The sequence below is a fragment of the Pseudoliparis swirei genome, chromosome 3 (assembly GCF_029220125.1).
Source record: "Pseudoliparis swirei isolate HS2019 ecotype Mariana Trench chromosome 3, NWPU_hadal_v1, whole genome shotgun sequence".
NCBI lineage: Eukaryota > Metazoa > Chordata > Actinopteri > Perciformes > Liparidae > Pseudoliparis > Pseudoliparis swirei.
The window spans coordinates 9,629,755-9,649,642 of NC_079390.1; the positions used below are offsets into that span (position 1 = coordinate 9,629,755).

General features: G+C 43.0%; 1 protein-coding gene across 2 annotated transcripts in view; it reads right to left on the reverse strand.

Moving 5' to 3' along the window:
• Nucleotides 1-19,888, reverse strand: part of LOC130191953 (cell adhesion molecule DSCAML1-like) — a 55,332-nt gene that overhangs the window by 31,241 nt on the left and 4,203 nt on the right. The window contains exons 2-3 of one of the 2 annotated variants that reach the window (XM_056411725.1): nt 12,843-13,163; nt 9,676-9,822 (exon numbers count right to left, since the gene is read on the reverse strand). In XM_056411725.1, the coding sequence (XP_056267700.1) occupies nt 9,676-9,822; nt 12,843-13,163 (468 nt within the window). Of the gene's footprint in view, nt 1-9,675; nt 9,823-12,842; nt 13,164-19,888 lie in introns of those variants that run through there. The other variant, XM_056411727.1, reaches the window with a different exon arrangement.

The following is a 19,888-nucleotide window of genomic DNA, read 5'->3' on the forward strand; positions in this document are numbered from 1 at the left end:
ACGTTAATAAAAAAATGAAAAAATTCCAGCTTAATCAGTGTCCCAAAACATAGAGTCGGCACAATAAACCTGAGAAATACGGTGGCTGACGCAAAAACTCAAATGACACAACTGAGAGTCAGTGTTTGGTTCTTCGTTCTGGAGAGAGAGAAGACCCCACTTCACCATCAGACTGACCCAAGTGTTTTATATTATTCATCCCCAAAGAAAGTACAGTGACTGTTTGCTGTATTATGACAGTTTTATATACAACACGCTGAATTGTGGACTGAAGTCGAAACAGAGTTTCACTGGAGAGAGAAACATAGAGCGCAAACAATTCCCATGCTGTAACCATGTTGAATTATTGACTTGCTTACACAAGCTATTTACTTTGTACGTACTTACCCAAAGAACAACAGGCGAGGAACATCGCAAAACTTTTTTCCTCAGACTTTTCTATCACATTAACCCAAAGCAGCATTTCAGATATACGCAGCTCCCCCACCCCCCCTGCTGTCAATCAAGGCCCGCTGTGTTGATCTGGACTTTATGTGTATTTGGACAGCTAATGGTGGGGCAGATCAATAGGTCTGATTGAGAGGTCATGTTGGAACATAGCACTTGGATGACCACCAGGGATCACTTTTGATCCCTGATCATGTCTCCTCATGGCCGCCAGACACCCGGCTGCATTCAGAGATTTTTTTTATTTTTTTTTATTTTTAAATCACTCCATCAGGGTCACTTAAGTGTGAAATCTAATAATTTATGCCAAAAGAGAACCTGACTAAAGCACAATGGTGAGTTGATCTATTTTTGGTTTATTTAAGAAAATCTGACAATGGCATTTTCTTACATTTTCTCATATACATTATACATTTATAAACTTTATACTTAAGACTAGTAGTAATAATCTCTGGATGGAAATGTATGAAACCAAATTTAAAACCAACAAGCTAAGAAGTGTAATGACATACTGAGAGGACGACTGAGGGAGAATAATCTGAACAAAACTTGTTGCCACTGCTACGAGCTGCTGAGTAAAGAAACATTTTCTTTAAATGCAATTTCTTAGTAGAGCCTGCTGTAATCTCCTCACACTAATCCCTCTTTCTCTAGCCTAAACAAAAGAGTACAAGAAAGCACGAGGAAAGTGATAAAACCTCTTTACTAAAATCCTATTTCTTAACCCAATCCAGGCCACATAATCCCTCCAACACTTTTACTCTAAACCTCGACACAAGCCTTCGTGCGTTCCTCTGGATGTGGTTAGCGGTGCAGATTAACAACTATCATTCACGGAGACAGTAAATAGAAATTATTTAGTTAAATAATCAGCTAAAATAGTGACAATTACAATCCCAGTGATGGGAATGTGGTGATTACTCAAGAGCAAGACCTGAATGATCATGTGACTTTGATAACCATTTGTCATGCGTCAGTGCGTGTGCTCTCTATCCCGTGTGAGAACTTTATACGCTCACATTTTAAATTGTTGATGTTAAATTGATTTTTTATAGTATTTTTCCTCAAAAATATAAAAGTGCCACCTAAAAAAAGAAAAAACAAGGCAAAGCTCCATGCAAGTTAAAGCTAATCCAACGAATCATACTTATTTTCCCTGGTGTATTACAACTCAGTAATATTTTAGCAGGTTCGTCCCATCGGAATTTGTTGGAGCAATATGTTCATACTTCATGACATCATCATAACCAATAGAAACAATGGCAGAAAATGCAGATAGAATAGAAACTTAAGCAGAAAACAAGACCCCAGTTTCTTTTAACAAACTGTAATGATCTTTTAATTAAGCCACATGATTACAAAAGTGTGAATCCAGACCAGACTTCCCGAACACATGCACTCTCTCCCTCTCTCTCTCAGTTGATATATTCTCACACCGCCTGGCTTGAAGAGTGAGATAGTGGCCAGATTTCTGTCAGAGTGATGTGCTTGCAGGGGCTTCCCCATCTCTCCCTCTTACACTGATTGACACTGATACACTGATGCACTGTAAACATGCTCATGCTGCATGTGTGTGTGTGTGTGTGTGTGTGTGTGCACGACACAAAGAGAAAAAAGGCACGGGAGAGCGACGGCAGCAGCGTTCGAGTGCATACGTTTCTGTGTCCGGGAGCGGGCGTGTGTAGTAGTGTGTAAATAGTCAATAATAGCCGACACTTGTCAGCCCTCTGCTCTGCGCACACAAAGCCTGTGGTTGAGCCATTGTTGAACTCCGCCTCTCTATGCCAGCCCCCCACCCCCACCCCTCCGCCCCCAACTACCTCCCTCACCCCCACAAACCGGGTCTCTCAAGCAGAGATAATTATGCTTATTGTACCCCTTTCACACACAGACGACACACGCGCACACACACACACACACACACGCGCGCGTTTGTGCTAATTCACACACCCACCCACGTGCCTACTCAACCTAACTGAGTAAAAGATGGCTGCCAGCACCCCATCTGTTCCTGCCCAGCTCCCAGTTGCTCTCAGCACAGTGGGGCAAATAAAGTGAAAGAATAAGAAGAAGCAGTGGTGAACAATCTGCAGAACAAGTGCACTGAAAGATTGTGTTTGCATTGGAAACTGGATTTGAGAGATAAAAAAAATGAACACCATGTTGTTCTGTCATTTCTGAAACAGATGATTGTGCAAAAAGCTGCTCATCATTAGGTTTGGGTGTTACCACCATCTGTTTGCATGTGTGTGTATGTAGACAATAGTGGCACCATCAGCTGCACGCTCTGGTCCTTAACGTCCCCCACTAACCCCCATGGCCATGCTGTGTGCCATGTGGGACAGGAGAGGAGGGGGGGGGGGGAGGGAGGGATGGTGTGAGACTGGAGGGTGGGGGTGACAGAGGGCAACAGTCGATGTGGTTGTGTTCAATGAGCCCTGGGGACGCCACGTGCTCGCTGTCCTCTGTCACGCCACGTCCTGGTGCCTGCAGGAAGCCCGAGCACAACAACAGGACAGCCGTCACTCAGCAAAGCGCCGCGCAGCCTTAATGTGCCCCGAGTTAATGTTTAATGAGCGCTCCATATTCAGGCAGCTTCATGCATAAACAAGAAAATGGCTTTATTGTGTTACTTTAGAGGTGTGTGCGTGTGCATGTGTGAGGTGTGTGTGTGTGTGTGTGTGTGTGTGTGTGTAGGGGGCAGGTTTGCACATTTGTACTTTGCAGAAGTGAGTGTGTGTGTGTGTGTGTGTGTGTAGGTGTGTGTGTCAGACCGGTGTTTACAAGAGTCGGCTGTGTCCCAGACGAGTGTATCTATTAATGTATTCCTGCTCTGAGTGCAGAAGCACAGATTTACAAACAGACATCGTGTCCTAACACACCGCCGCTCTCCATGAGGTCCCTCTGCCTTTGTCACCTCTCTCCTCACTGCACCTGTGCAAAGCCTTATGACACTAACTGTTTAATTAACCTGTACAAAAGGACAATCGACAGTATGTGCAGGTGTGAATATTAATATATATATATATAATAATTTGCACTTTTCAAGGTCACTTCAATATAGAGCGTATTCACTCACATGACCACAACAAACTCTGGCGGCCATGTTGGGGTCCCACCACGGCATTGTTTTGCTTGTTTGTATGCTGCTCTTCCCTGAGAAATGACCATTATATCCTGAAGGAGACACGATTTCAGTTCAAAGCGGTGTGCCTTGTGATTATGGTACTGTGCCTCATTGTTGGATGTGGGACTAATGATTCAGAATATGGGTTTATCAGCTCAACAAGAGGCTATTACTTCAACTTGTCATGCATCTACTTCGGCTTCACTCGGCGTATGAGCGTTAGGACTGTTCTCATGTGTTTCTGTTGATACATCGGGTTGTGGGCACGTTTCCATTGACACACTCGTCAATAATCTCTTTTTGCTTTTTTCGCCGAGCAAAAATCAATGTTTCACTTGCGCAAAAGGAACTGTGGATGGAAACTTGGGAGGAAGCCATGAACATGGCAACTCCGTCGGGCGATGTCTGCCTTTACTCTGTGATTCATTTCAAGGTAAAATAAAACACTGACTCCATGGGAACAGCATCAGCACGGCCAGCCAAACAGTCACTGCTGGTCCTGAAGGAGCTGGAAGCGGCTTCATCCAGACACTCGTCCTGGAGGCGGAGCTGTGCGACTACGGATCATATATGAACCCAGACACGTGGGGGCGCTTGATGTTCCGACATTTGTGGTATTTCCACAACAAGTATAACGCAGAAATAGTTGTTAATGTCCCATGGGCGATAGCGGAAATGAAAACTGTTTTACAGGAATGTGACCGGGCTATGTGCTGGTAACTAGGGGTAACTAGCGAATTAACCACAAAGTGTTGAGCGAGTAAAATCAGGTAAAAAAGCGTTGCAAATATTCAATTCCAACCGCTGAAATCTTTCTTTGGTAATGCAGAAGGACATGAGGTTGCTGGGCTCTCGCATAATCAAACAGCGGACACGATAGCCAGGTCAACTTCTTCTGACATTTAATAAGTGGGACCCCAAGATGGCGCGATTGAGATTCTGACGTCACGTGAATACACCCTATAGATTATAATATGGGTAGATGAAATCAAGTATTCTGATTGGTTGAGAGTGAGTCACGAGGTGTACTTTATTCAGCCATAATTTCCTACAGCTTCCTTCATATCAGTGCGATCTCAAAATAACAAAAGGAAGATGTTGCGCGGCCGTTAGTTAGTTCGAGCTTGACAGTTACAACATGTTTCGTGTGAACTTTGATATTTTGGAGGGAATGACTTCTGATGAGCGGTTAGCGGAAGAGGATCCTTCAGGTGGACGTCATGCTACCAGAGAGAAGAAAGAAACTGAGACCTATGAAATGTTGCACAACGGGGAAAAAAACGTCAGCCAAACGAAGTGGGAAATTAACCAACTGGTGCCAAGAGAAACCAGTAACTCGACCTGAAGACCAGAACCAGAGAAGATATGAATGAAATACTGCGGGGTGAATTCTGTGGCACTGTGTGCAATGCAACGGGTGACCACTAGGGGACGAGTAGTTACGTCTGAGCGTTGAGTCGGTGCTGGTGTTTGATGAAGCGTTTTCACCTCCGCAAACAACGTTTTTGTTGTCGCTGCAAAAACCCGTAGACGTCAGAAACACGGCAAAACAAAGTTTGGGCCTAACAAGCGGACATTATTGACGATACAGTACTGCCTCTCGTACCTTATTGCTTAAATATATTTCATATTAATATTTAAATATACAAACAGGCACATACACTGTATAAGCAAAGGCCCAATCATCAGTTGATATATTTATATGGTCCAAACCCCTTATAACCCATGTAATAGACTACTTTTGACTACTACTTTTGACTAAACCTTGATGTGCTGTAAACTATTCATGGTTGCGATTTCAAACCAACATTTAAATGTATACATCAGTCTCTTTCTCTGTTTTATATCTCCGTTTCTACCTCTGTAAACTAAATATATTTAAGTTTTAGGAGAGTCAGCTGGAAAAATCTAGAATTTGATGACCTCTTTTTTACCGCTGTGGGAAATTCTAACGGGCTTAACCAGCAGATCAATCACTGCTGATCGAAATAATCGCTGGTTGCAAACCTAAATATAGTCGTCGAGGCAAAAGCGCAGAGATGGAAAACCACTAAATTCATCAGAATTTATAAAAATCAGTTTAGCTTCGTCGTAACTTTCTTTAAATCTTTCTTTCTTTAAATTGTTAAACTCAGTGTATTTTTCCAGGTGTTTACAATTAACCCGTGTGTGTGTGTGGGGGGGGGGGGGGGGTTTGTGTGTGTGTGTGTGTATTTGGTTGTGTCTCTGTTGAGCCGATTGACTTCCAGCAGGGACCCCAGAGGCAGAGGATTGATCGGTAATGTAGCCTGTAAGTGACCTCACCACCCGGTGACACCCATTAGGGTCCAAGTTCAAATTAAAGGCCTGATAACTCAGCGTTTACACACCGACAGGTTAAACACAGGTTAAATCCACCTTACTTTCAACACCACAGGGGTTTCACGAGACTGAGGAAGTCTGTCAATGATCTATATGAATGCAAAACACATCAGCATCTTGTACAATTCAACATTGAGGGAGTAGAACATGGTGGGGAAAAATAGTCAATAGAATAGTAAGGATAAGTGTGTGAAGTGTTGATGTGTGAAAGAAGAGTTTTCTCATCTGTTTTGATTAATCTCATCCATAAATTGAAATGTTGCCCTTCTGCCACTGCTTCTCAGCTCTAGGTTTTACAGGCATGTCAATCAAATTACTGCGCAAATACATAAACAAGGCCAAACTGTGTGGCAGGTGGATTAGATGGAGCATGGTTAGGCATCTTCTGTGGACCACCATGTGGCCACAGCCATCTGCTGGTCCGGTCCCTATTCATCGGAGCCACTCATTAGCTTTCTGCTGGTTGGACTGACGTCCTCGATCTGCAAGCTGAACCCTCCCTGTGTCCCACTGTTGTTTTTATTCCCGTCCATAAACCCTTCATCTCTCTGTCGCCGTTCCAGCTCTCCTCCTTCAGATCACTGCTCAGGCTAGCAGGCCTCCATTGTCTCAGAGGGTCACACACATGCACAGACACCCACACACGCACACACACACACACACACACACACACACACACACACACACACACACACACACAGCTTAACTACAGGGATGGCATGGGATGGGGAAGTGAGAGGGAAATAGGTCAGTGTGCCTACACCATCCCCTCTTAAACCCCATCACTGTCCTGGCTGGACAGAAAAGTGGGGCAGGCAAGGGGGGACATACACACACACACACACACACACACACACACCTACGCACATGCTCGCACAGCTCCAGATGGGTAACATGTGTGTTGTACAAAATGGAACCTGTTGAGGTTCGGAGGGCATGGCTGCGTTGTGTTATGTCGTCAACTCAACCTTCGGACTGGGATGTGATCGCACTGCCGATCAGGCTCTCCGCTTCGTGATTTCTCAGTGCAACGGCATAGGTAAGTAAAGATGAAGTAGATTAATTAAAATGCACTTTTTAAATCGAAAAAGGACAGAGGGTGGTCGAGTCACTTTAGTCATGTTACTTTGTATTCAGATGGCGTGGGAGAGACACACAGGAAGGAGCCGTGGTGAGAGTTAGCATCAGATCTGATGTGGCTCGAAAGGTAGGTGACTTGAATGCATCACCTCCAATATATATTTCTTTCTTTTGTGTTGCAACGATGCAACCAGCCAATCACAGCCCACCGGAGTATTGTTTTAGAAATTCACAGAAAGTTTGGTGACGGTTGACGCTTTGATTTGCTGTTTGCAGTGGATTACAGCAGACAATGTCCCTCTTTATCCACACAGTACCAGGCAACATAGTTTATAATACAGTGTGTGTTACCACAGAGAGACAGCTAACCGGGAAGACATGCAAGTCAGTTGATTGTTTGTTTATCTCTCTTTGCTGTCCCATCGGTCGTTGAAAAGTCTCGGTTGTTTCCCTGCCTTCTGCGCAGTGCATGCTGGGATAGGCCCAGGGACAGGAACAAGCATGTATGCAAAATGGTAGAATGTAAGCTTTTGATGAAAAAAGACAGGAGCCTGTGTACACGACCATAACATATATGGATTTACTCACTCGAAATCAATTGCAACTGCTCCCGCTGTTTCTCAGGCAAAGAAAGAGTGACAGGCCAGACAGGTCACCACCCACACACTCACATGCAGAAAGCTCTCTGTCACAAAATCAATTTTAATTTTCACATCTTCATTAGACCTGTCGAGAGAATCCTTTGCTGAGTTTGACTGATGATCTTAAAGTAACCCAAAAAGAGGGTTAACTGTGGTGTTGGATATCAGCATCAATAATGTTTCTCATTGGAATGTTTATATAACCACATGCGTCAACTCTAAATTGATATTCCCTGTATGTGTATGTGTGCGTGTTTGCCGAGTTGTTGTGCATCAATGTGAGAGCGCACTTACAATATTCAGATCATGAACTGCTCTGCAGACGCGTCGTGTTTTAGAGGTTATTTTGTGGATAAGTGACGCCGTTGATTGGCTGTAAGGATGAAGAGGTCACTGCGTTGATTAGCGAGGAGGACGGGGTCAAGGTTGAACACGGCCGCGTTGCGAGCGCTTGTTGTGTTTGTGTGTGCCACTGTCGTCGGGAAATTAAAGTTCAGTGAGCAGCTCATCATGTTCAACATCTGATCGTCACACTCACTGCTCATCAGCTGACCTATATACCCCTAATTACCCACAGCAGCCTCATGACGGTACGCGCAGCTACACCCCATACGAACAACACAAATACACACACAGACGACTGGCACATCCGAGCCAGATCAGCTGAATTCATGTTTAGGAAAAAGAGGATGTCATGTTTGTCACGGTGACTCAAACATGAGGGGAACTCTTAATGTAAAGAGTGAAATGTGAATGGAGAATGTTATTGTAAAATCTCATTCAATAATCAGACAGAAACGTTTAGACAAGAGCAAGGCAGGTTTTGTGTGTGTGTGTGTGTGTGTGTGTGCGCGCGCGTGTACAATATGTGCATATTATGCACTTAAAGTAAAAAAGAAAATGACTGAATTTTGAGAGTGTTAGCAGTCAAAATTAAAATCAAAGCAGCAGCATTGAATAATACTGGGGCAGAAAGACACAAATTATGTAATACATTTGAATATATAAAAGTCATTTTTGTAACTTTATGTCGCCGTTTTCTGTTTGGTTACTAAAGACCAAAATGTATTACAAAGTACAGTAAAACACTAAAATACTGTACATGGAAACTGAAAAAGAAGTAAAAGAAATACACTGAAATCCTGACAAATAATCTCCTGAAACCGGGGTGCATGTGTATGTGTGACACAGTGTCTGTGTGTTTTGCGTACATATAATATAAAACACCATCTGCCAGGACCTGAGGCCGTTCTTGCCCTACTACCCTCCTTGCTTCCTTTCCTTTGGTTCATTTATCTCCTCTACCTCTCGTCCCTCTCCTACATTGTTATTGCAAGCATTTTAAATTCATAACAAATAAATCATACATTACACACAATGTATTGTCACCCAATAAAAGACTCACACCATATTCACAAACAGACAAAATGACTGAACACTACATTTCTCCCACTCTCTCGCACACACAAATGAGGTTAATGAAGATGAATGTGGGGGCACAGTCCTATTGACAGCCCATGTCTCTAATTGTGGCCGTGTTCTTCAAGGACATGGTGGGAAGACAAGCTGGGAGAGGACAGGAATAGATCTGAAGAGGAGAAACTGTGGAAAAGTCATGTGACTCGGGAGAGAGTCTGTCTAATGCCACGTCAATCCCAATTAAAGGCAGGATCTAACATTAGGGTGAAATGTGTATGTGATGAGATGTAAAAGCAGCAATAGCAGAGAAGGAAAGGTCTGTGAAAAGAGGAGGAAGGCGAAGGAGAGGGAGGGAGGAGGAGGAGGAGGAGGAGGAGGAGGAGGACCAGATCAGTGATCCAGAACAGTGAGCAGACAGAAGACACGAGTTAAGAGTTCGGTCAAACATATAGCACAGCACTCGTCCACACACACACACACACACACACACCTACACACACACACACACACAATCGAAAGATAAAGATATTCTTAAATCCTGTGAAGTGAATAAACCTGCCCACCCCAGGATAATTCAGATTCACTCATGTGATGTCCTACCTGGTACGATGGACACCGTGTCTTTCTCCCAGGACACGACGCTGACGTACTCCTGCACGGCAGCCGGGATGAGGCACTTGAACACAGCTACGTTGCTCCGCATTGAGCGCTGGTCCGCCACCCGCACAGTGTAGGGCTCCCTGAAAACTACAAAAACACACAAATCACATTGAGACAGCTGACATCTCATGATTCATAAAGGCAGTTTTATATCCTCCCATTGAATTGTTGAGGTGAGGTGAACCCATGATGGCGTAAATGCTATTTTCAGGATTTGTTTTTTAAACACAAGACTTATTATAAATTATACATATTATCGGCAATTATTACCTTCTATCATCAACCAAGGAGATGTTATGACAATGGACGAACATGACAGCGACATCGCCACAATGTGAGCCTCTTTGTTCCCAGACACAAACAATAATCTACTTGCGTCGACATCATCCAAAGCAACACATTAACGCGCCAGAGAAAAACAACCTTTCATCAATTAACACAGAACGCGACATTTATACATGGGAAATTACTAGCCTGCTCTTGAGCCTCCCCCTTTCACCATCACTGCTGCGAGCTGCCATTAAGCAGGATAATCACGGGGATTGTTTTCTCGCTTCAGCGTGACATTATCACGACGCGCCAATCTTCTGCTTTTGCACCGAACTCCATGAGCACGCAAACACGTTAGCTGCACATTTAATGTAAACTGAAGGGTTATTGCTTTAGTTTATGCAGGTTCATGCAATATGTTACACTCTGGTGAATAAGCAGGGACTCATTAGCAAAATCACACGAAAGCTAGGACGTATCCTAAGGTTGCTAAGAAACTGGTTCGGAATCCCTTCCCTGGTAACAGACACGAGGACAGCGCGCATACATTCCTGCCGCAAGAGCCAAACGCGGAAAAAGTGCACGGAAATTTGCATCTTCTTGAATCAGATGAATGGAATAAAAAACGCATCAGTTAAATCCCTCTGAAATAATGTGATATAAACCATCACGGAATTAGTTTATAAAATTGCTGGGTAGTCGTAAAGTAGTTAAAGCCAGTCAAATGAGACGCCTGTCATTATTGTTGGATGGCAGGTGAAGTGCAACACGACGGTCACGAGACTGAACCTCAAGACAAAGCGCCCGCATCCCGTCTGACCGTAACCTGTGCACCAGAGCTGGCCCGACAGAGGCCGCTGGCTGCAGCATGTTTGGTTCATGCTAATCCCTCGTCTCCCGAGGCCAGGCTTTGAGGTCATGTGGGAATGAAGGCAGCAACCGGCTGGCACGCAGCTCAGGGCCCTGGCTCAAATCCTCAACTTGGCGCTAGTATTAGTATTAGAACGAATATGAGTATTAGTTCAGGTCGGTGTTGGGAGGCAGAATATGAAAACAGATGTTGACGGCAGGGGGGAAGGGGGAGGGACCGACTGGCTCGAACGAATGACGCCGAGGAGGGGACAATAGATGCAGTGTAACTGACATCCAGCTGTAGCTTTGTTCCGGCTGAGGTTTGATGGAACTGTTTGGTAAAATATCTCAGCTAGTTAGAGAACTGCATAAACCCAAACCCCCCAGACGTACTATTTTACTTTAACCGAGGTCTGGCTTATTAAAGCCGCCTCACACGGTCCAATCAATGGAAAGCACCAATTAGGTTTGTTAATGAGAGATAATTAAAGAAGTGTGCTGTGGCTATATTTAGTCTGGCACAAGAGGACAGTTTGAAGAACGAGGAAGCAGGGAGGAGAAGGAGGACAGAAACGAGAATATGTTGGCAACAGAGGCAGCTTTTGGTCAAAATGTCCAACAATAGACATGAGATATTTGTATTATGTACAATCAAATTATATTGATATACAGGACTGTCTCAGAAAATTAGAATATTGTGATAAAGTTCTTTATTTTCTGTAATGCAATTAAAAAAACAAAAATGTCATGCATTCTGGATTCATTACAAATCAACTGAAATATTGCAAGCCTTTTATTTTTTTAAATATTGCTGATTATGGCTTACAGCTTAAGAAAACTCTAAAATCCTATCTCATAAAATTTTAATATTTCCTCAGACCAAGTAAAAAAAAAGATTTATAACAGCTGAGTGTTTGTCAAGGCTCAGGAAACCCTTGCAGGTGTTTCGAGTTAATTAGACAATTCAAGTGATTTGTTTAATACCCTACTAGTATACTTTTTCATGATATTCTAATATTTAGAGATAGGATATTTGAGTTTTCTTAAGCTGTAAGCCATAATCAGCAATAAATCAGAATAAAAGGCTTGCAATATTTCAGTTGATTTGTAATGAATCCAGAATGCATGACATTTTTGTTTTTTTAATTGCATTACAGAAAATAAAGAACTTCATCACAATATTCTAATTTTCTGAGACAGTCCTGTATATATATTAAACAATGATATATATTCATATTAAATCCCTGTTTTAGGTTAGCATACGTAGCTGTAAAACATGGTTAACGGGTCTCTGCTTTTCACCAGGTGATGAATTACTTTTCTCCCCTTGCTGAGCTTTAAATAAAACATTTGTTGAAACATAGACAAGTGGCTCTTAAGTTCCTGATGCCTTTAATTGCACTGACTTTTTAAGAAGTGTATGGCTGTCAATGAGGATGATCTGGTCATCTGATATAACCCATTGTTACACTTTTTCCTCCTCGTCTTTTCTGGTTCATCTAAAAATCACATTGGAGTTGCTACTTAACTCTAAGTACCGCAGGGGTTGTGTTTTGGATTTCATCTTTCCAGATGGTGCCATGCTGTAGATGCAGCCGAAGGGGTTATGTCGGCATAAAGTGCAGTGGTACCTCAACAGCTCAGTCCAATAGGTGTGAGCGAAGGCCGAGGCCTGGTGTAGAATGTGATGCAGATGTTCTCTCTGTGGACTGTGTTCTAGGTCAATCTGTGTTCAGGTCGAGATGGGCTATTTTAGGGCAGGTGGTTCTGTGTGTGGGTAGGGCTTTTTGCAGCTGCCAATCGCATCTGCTCTACTTTATGCTTTCAAAACTGTTCCTTTTTGCTCCCTTCCTCATCATGCTGTGTCTAACTTTGGCCTTTTGATCCAGAACACCCCTTGTTTCATCTCAATCGTTCAAATCTGTCTGTCGTGCTTGCTTTACTCTCAGGCCAATTCCCCCTTCCTGACTGCGGTTCCAACTCACCAGCTTTGATGTGGATGTTGGGGCTGCGGATCTTGCCGGCTTGGTTTTCGGCAGTGCAGAAGTAGTCGTTGTCGTGGATGTAGCTGTTGTAGGCTGAGGGCGAGAAGGGGTACAGTTGCAGGGTGCCGTTGGCGTGGACCTGGCGGATGTGGGGCACGTCGTAGATGTCATCGCCGGTGGCCAGGTACCAGCGCAGTATGACACTGGGGGTGCCCACTGCTGGACAGGGCAGGGACACCCCCACCGAGCTGGAGTAGGTTACCCGCTGCAGGGAGGCATTCACAAAGTACAGCCTGGTGGAGCCCACATCCTCACTGTGTACTGCAGGAGCAAAGAGACAACACGACATCACATATCTGGCCGGGGTGGAGGTGACAGGTCAACAATGAGCACCTGTTAAGTGCTGAACACAGTGTGCAAACACTCGCATATGAGCTGACAGGATTCCACTGCAACTGATTTAAAGCAATCTGCATCACTTTAATGGACAATAAAGAGAGAGGGAATGTCCTTCAAATGTGTTGCGAAATAATCAAAACAAATACATGTCAAATGTCCAGCTGCAAACATCAGTCATGTGATTGAGAAAGCCAGGGATTTGGGCTAAAGCCTGTGATGATTTAGATGGATCGGAGGGAGGAGGAGCCTGTTACCTTCGTACAGTGGAGACATACACAAACAAAGACAGAGAGAAAGGGAACTCGATGATAGGTTATGTGATTGGAATTTCTATGCCAGACGCAGAGATTTAAGTCGATTTAATCTCCTTAAATATTTAACACACACACACATGCACACACACAGGAATGGTCTTCATTGGCACTCAGATTAAACACATACAGCTCTAACAGAGAAAGGAGAGTGAGAAGAGTAAATAAAGTGGGGGATGTCTTTTAAATTCGGGGTGATAATAGGAAAGATTAGAAGATAAGAGTGTGGGGGATAGTGGTGACGGACAGATGTGGACGTTAATCACCTCTGCTGCAAAATGATATTGTCTAATAATACACATCACCCCACCACATATTCAGCAGAGAAAGTATGTTCAACATCCTGGAAGATACTAAAAGATTTTGATCTAAATTGGATGAAATTACAAGTGGTTCTTGTACATGACTTATTTTTCAAACAATGTCAATAGTTATTACATAAAGATTAATTCAAATTTTCAGTAGTTAAGTCTACACGTTAGAATTTATTGATATTACATGTTGATTGATTTAGTTGAATGATTCATGTTAAATGATGTAATAGTTATCACTGACATTCAATCATGTCACAAAAGCTTACTTTTTAAAAACTTTAGTTTTAGTGGACGCATCAGGGTTTTTATACCTAATCCTGACTAATGATCATTAGTTAACTTCAAGAACTTTTGTGGTGCGATTACAAATAAGATTTCTTTTAGCCTGGAAACATATTATAAAATGTGAAGAGAACAGTTGAAGGTCTGAGACACAAATGTACTTAAAAAAACACGTCAATTATGTCAAAGTTCAGCACAAAATGTGGCAATAATATAATGAAACACAGAACTAGAGATGCGACTACAAAATATATAACACACATTATGTATTTATGATATAAACACGAGGGCTAATACCTACAATTGTCTTTTCTTTTTTTCGAAATCGATTTATAATTTTATAGAGAGAAAAAGCTAGAACTAGAGTTGACGTCATCAAATTGCATGTTATGTCGAACCGACGCAAAGATATTAATGTTCTTTTCATATCATATAAATAAAAGCACCATAACTACAGAATATTTTGACTTTTTCCTGCATTATTCTTCTGAGGATTCACATATTGCTTAATTGACTAATTGTTTATTTTTTAACAATCAAAAAGTGTTTTTATTATTCTATAATCCAGATCATCTATTTCCCAAATTCGAAATGACACCTGCTAATTGTTAAGGTAGAAGAAGTCTCACCAATCACAGCGGCTCCCTGCCCTCGGTGTAAAAGGACATTAGGTTCTGTGACACAGAGGTACAGATATCTTCAATGTCTGCAGATCAGTTCCAATACTTGAATTGATAATTACATAATTTGTCATTATCAGCTACCTCTTGCCGATGGATATTATGCTACATCAGCTGAATGATGGTTTTGAACTCGGAGCTCATGCAATCTTGCGGGAAGGTTGAGGGAACAGTATAAGAGAGAAATAATTCCTGTTGTTCACACCATTATTAGGTTTTCACAGGTACACGAAGCACAAAACCCAAAATACACCTAGTTGTGACAATGAAAACCGTCTGTGTGAACAGTGACTTTGTGATATTGATGCAGAGAATCAATAAGTCCATCAGGCATTGACCGTATACACTCAAATGAAACACAAGAAATAAGGAGTGAGAGCAAAAAACACATCTGATCATCAAAATATGAAGACTTAGTTTAAGCCATGTCTTTGGTGAAGCCTGGCTTTAAGTTATGTGTGATGTACACAGACCAATCTCAACAGAGTAAATCACCACCAACAGTGTGCCGAGTGAGACGAAGCTCAGTGCAACCGGTCAAAGGAAGACGCAGCGATCGCTTCCATCCAGGAGGGTTCGTTAATAGATCCAGCTTACTTTCAAAGAAGTGCTACCATCCCTTAGTAGGCGAGAGATTGATAAAGCTGGGCAGAATGTTACAGATGGTATATGAAAATGTGTCTGGCAGTCCAGTGGTGGGCTGCAAAAACCAGGTCAGACTCCCTCCCCTTTGCAGATTACTGATAATGGCCCCTGAGCATAAAGCCCATATTAAAGATTGCAATATCTATAATCTCCCAATGGGGGGACAGGACTAAAGTGGAGGAGTGAGGGGGTCACCCTGAGAGCTGGGGGGGGGGGGGGGGGGGGGGCTGGGCAGCAGGAGAGCCTCTCATAGAGTAGATTATATGGCCTAGGGGCGCAGGCACTGGGGGGCTGGGGAGCAATGGGACTGATGGAGCGGGAAGTGGTATAAAAAGGGGATCAGAGCAAACTCCCACCACTCAGAGCCAGTCAAAACCAGGCAAACCACACATAAACTTTACACACACACACACACACACACACACACACACACGCAAAAGCAGCTCTGAGCACTCAAACTGGGAGGAGACAGAGCGTGTTGCCATGGTGGCACTGGCACTTGAAAGCTGTGAGTGAATTAAAAGACAATGTCCCAATTTAACAGTGACCCTCTGAATAATCTAAATTTAGAAACTTAAAGTCACCAAAAACAAATTATGTCACAGTGGTTCATATATGTGCAGGTCTCAAAAACTAAAATGAGCTAGTCATTGTTCTCATGCCTCAGCCCCCGGAAGTGGCAAGGTCAGCCCGCTATAGAAGGAAGGTGCGTGTTCAGGCTGATCACACTGTGTGCACTCCAGAGCTGAACTGGTACAGTTCTGGTTGGTGCCAGACTGACGGTCTCTCCAGACATTACGTACCACCTGTGCCAACCTGTACGGACGGCTTGAGTGGCAAGAAAACTAAAATGCCACATGTAGCAACAGTGAGTTTAAAACCACAACAGACTGTACGCTAAACACATCTTTGTCATGGCTGAATGCAAATGGTGCAAAAGTACTGAGACGTCAACGTCAAGGATGACAAGGTGGGCCAGTTGCAAATGTAGCCATTGTGACCCCAGGAGACTGAGATAAGTGAACTATTCCTCAGGTTCAACAGCTCAGAGGAGTTTTAACCAATGAACAGACACATCAACGGTCAGGTGCTCAAAACGACATTGAGAGCATACACTACCGTTCAAAAGTTTGGGGTCACTTAGAAATGTCTTATTTTTCAAAGAAAAGCACTATTTTTTCAATAAAGATAACATTAATCAAAAATACACACTATACATTGTTAATGTGGTAAATTACTATTCTAGGTGGAAACGTCTGGTTTCTAATGAAATATCTCCAGAGGTGTATAGAGGCCCATTTCCATCAACTATCACTCCAGTGTTCTAATGGTACATTGTGTTTGCTAATCGCCTTAGAAGACTAATGTCTGATTAGAAAACCCGTGCAATTATGTTAGCACAGCTGAAAACAGTTATGCTGGTGATATAAGCTATACAACTGGCCTTCCTTTGAGCTTGAAGTTTCAAGAACAAAATTAATACTTCAAATATTAATCATTATTTCTAACCTTGTCAATGTCTTGACTATATTTTCTATTCAATTTTCAATTCATTTGATAAATAAAAGTGAGTTTTCATGGAAGACACAAAATTGTCTTGATGACCCCAAACTTTTGAACGGCAGTGTATATATTGCCTCCACACGGCTCTCAACATGGGAACAGTTAGCAGCTAGCAGCTAACGGTGCTAACCGCCCTAGTGGCTCAAACATTGGCAATCTTGCTGAGAGAGCGACCAACTTTAGCTCAGGAGGAGCCTCAGCAAAGACGCCGTGGGTCCAGATGCCGTTATTTGCGGTCAGTGCTGCGTTTAGCGAGCCAGCGACTTACAACCGAGAGAATGAGGACACGCACACGCGACCGGCCGATGTCGAATCCTGCTGGGGTGAAGCACGAGGGTCCTACTCCGCCTCTGATTGGCTGGTGCGCATTGACTGCGTGAGATAGAGCGGGTCATACCTTCGCTGATAGAAAAGATAATAAAAGAACTCGGATGACAACACACAGAGAGGGAGGACAACCTTACTCTTTGACCAGGTAGCTATTATTCCACTAGGTCTTTATCTTAAATCATAGATGCAAGACTCAAGTCGTAACATATGGTCGCAGGAGCGTCGTTAGACCTATTTTAGGCGAGCTTCATGAACTGTCTCTAACAATGGATATCCGAGCCCCCCCCCCCCCCAAATTGCTGCATACCACTCCCCTTGGGCCTTTCTTTAAATCCTACAAATGCCTCTGTATGGCTGTGCCATCTAACCAACATTTACATTTTTGTTTTGTTTTTAAGCATTTTATTTGCCACGAGTAGGCTATTTTGTTGTTGTTGTGATAGGAGCTTACAGGGAAATGGGCATATGTTGAGTACAGTATTGACACTGAAACACCACAGAAACCAGTGTTGTTGACATCTTGTCTAACCAGCATACTCCCAGACTAACTGACAAAGGCACTATGGATACACAGCTGGTGGTTAACGTTTTAACATCTTTGAATTCAAAACAAAACAGCCACTATTTGTCAGTATTACGAGTTTGGTTTCATTGGTAAGATAATACAGATGCCGAATTTAATAGATATGTTGTTATCAACTCAAAATCAAAAATGTAAAAACAGAATATTATGCTGAACTTGAGCACTAAAAACTCTGCATTGGTATCCATGTCTCCAGTCTCATCAGGTTGCATTCAAACATTAAAGTTGCAGCAAACAGCTAAATGTAAAGATACAGCTGAGTACCGTCTAGCTGAGCAGAGAATGACACTGTTCCTCCTCGGTGTTGTTTACCTTCGCATTGAAAATGCGGAAGGTAATGTTTTGATTACCGTGTATTTATTTATTTATTTGTATGCGTGTTAATCGCATAACACAAAAAGTATTAACCGAATCGCATGAAATTTGGTGGGATGATTGGTTATTATCCGGGGACCATTTGATTCGATTTTGGGATCAATCGGGTCAACGGTCAAGGTCATGAAAAGGTCAACATCTTCTATTTACCATAGCACGGTCAATTTGTATCCAATTGGCATGCAACTAATGCCAAAATGTTCATAATTCAATGCCCAACCTTGTGATATGTGAAGGTATGCGCTCTACCGAGTGCCCATTCTAGTTCTCCTTGTTTTGATGATATAACGGGCCGGCCATGCACGCCTTATAGTGCATGTTAGTATGTGTGAGCTTACCTCACTGGCCCGCCACTCTGCACTTAGCTCACTCATATGGTGGTTATACCATACAGATGATTTTTTTCATTACGATTACTTCGTCAGTTTAATTTGAATGAAAAGATCATTTGTTTAGACTTTAAATCATCACAAAATAGTAAAACAAGGGCAATCACAAGTTCCCAGAATGTCTTGTTTTGTTCAACCAAGAATTTTAAACCTAGAGAAATGCTTCTTACACTCATGAAAAAACAGAGAACATTTAAAAATCCTCCTATGAAAGAATATCGGAAGCAAAGACTGTAGAGCTGAAACGCTTAATCGATTGTCAAAACAGTTAACGACACATTTTTCTGATGACTGACAAATATCAATTAAGTAATTGTTTCAGCTCTATCTTAATCTATGCCGATTTACCTCATAGAAATACAATGAAAAGTGGACTTTAACAATTGGAGACTATCCCACGCACATGCCCGTGTGTACAGTTGTCCCCTGTTCATTTCAGTGACACCGCCTTTCTCAGTGGACCGAGGTCGGACCCCAGCAGTGTGTGGCCAGTCAGCGCCCTGAAGGCAGCAGTGGTCAAAGCTGTCGGGGTTCCTGTGCTGATGTTGCTGCTGCAGATCACCTGCATCCAGGTGGCTTCATCAGCCCCGTTCAGACGCAGCACCAGAGAGAGAGAGAGAGAGCCAGCCCTCACCGGAAAGTGTTGGAGCACTGACGGCACTGCTGGAGCTAAAGCTTAAGCTGTCAGAGTCGGAGCCACTATTTCATACATCCTGCCAGAGAGCCATGCATGAATATGTATGTCACAGAGGCAGAAGTCCTAACGTATGCAAGGTTTCATCATGCATAATGCAGCTGATCTACGCCTCTCCAGGATGTGAGTGTGCAAAGAAGTGTACACACACACACACACACACACACACACACACACACACACACACACAACTGTATTGTGATGAGGAGGTAAACAAACCCCAGAACCACCAAGGTTTCACATACACACATTCTCACACCCAGAGCTCCCTGAGCCCAACCTGAGGCATAATGCCTCCACATGTTCCTCCTCTTCTTGTCTCAACCGTCTCCATCTTTCCAATCCATGCTCGTGGCAAAACCACGTTCACAGCATTTCTTTATCGGATTTTGTGAATGGGTTGTGGTAAAGGTCCAGTGTAGGGTTCAACTCAATAACATCAGCCAGGTGGACTGTCAAAAACCTCTGCCTTCTCTCCTCG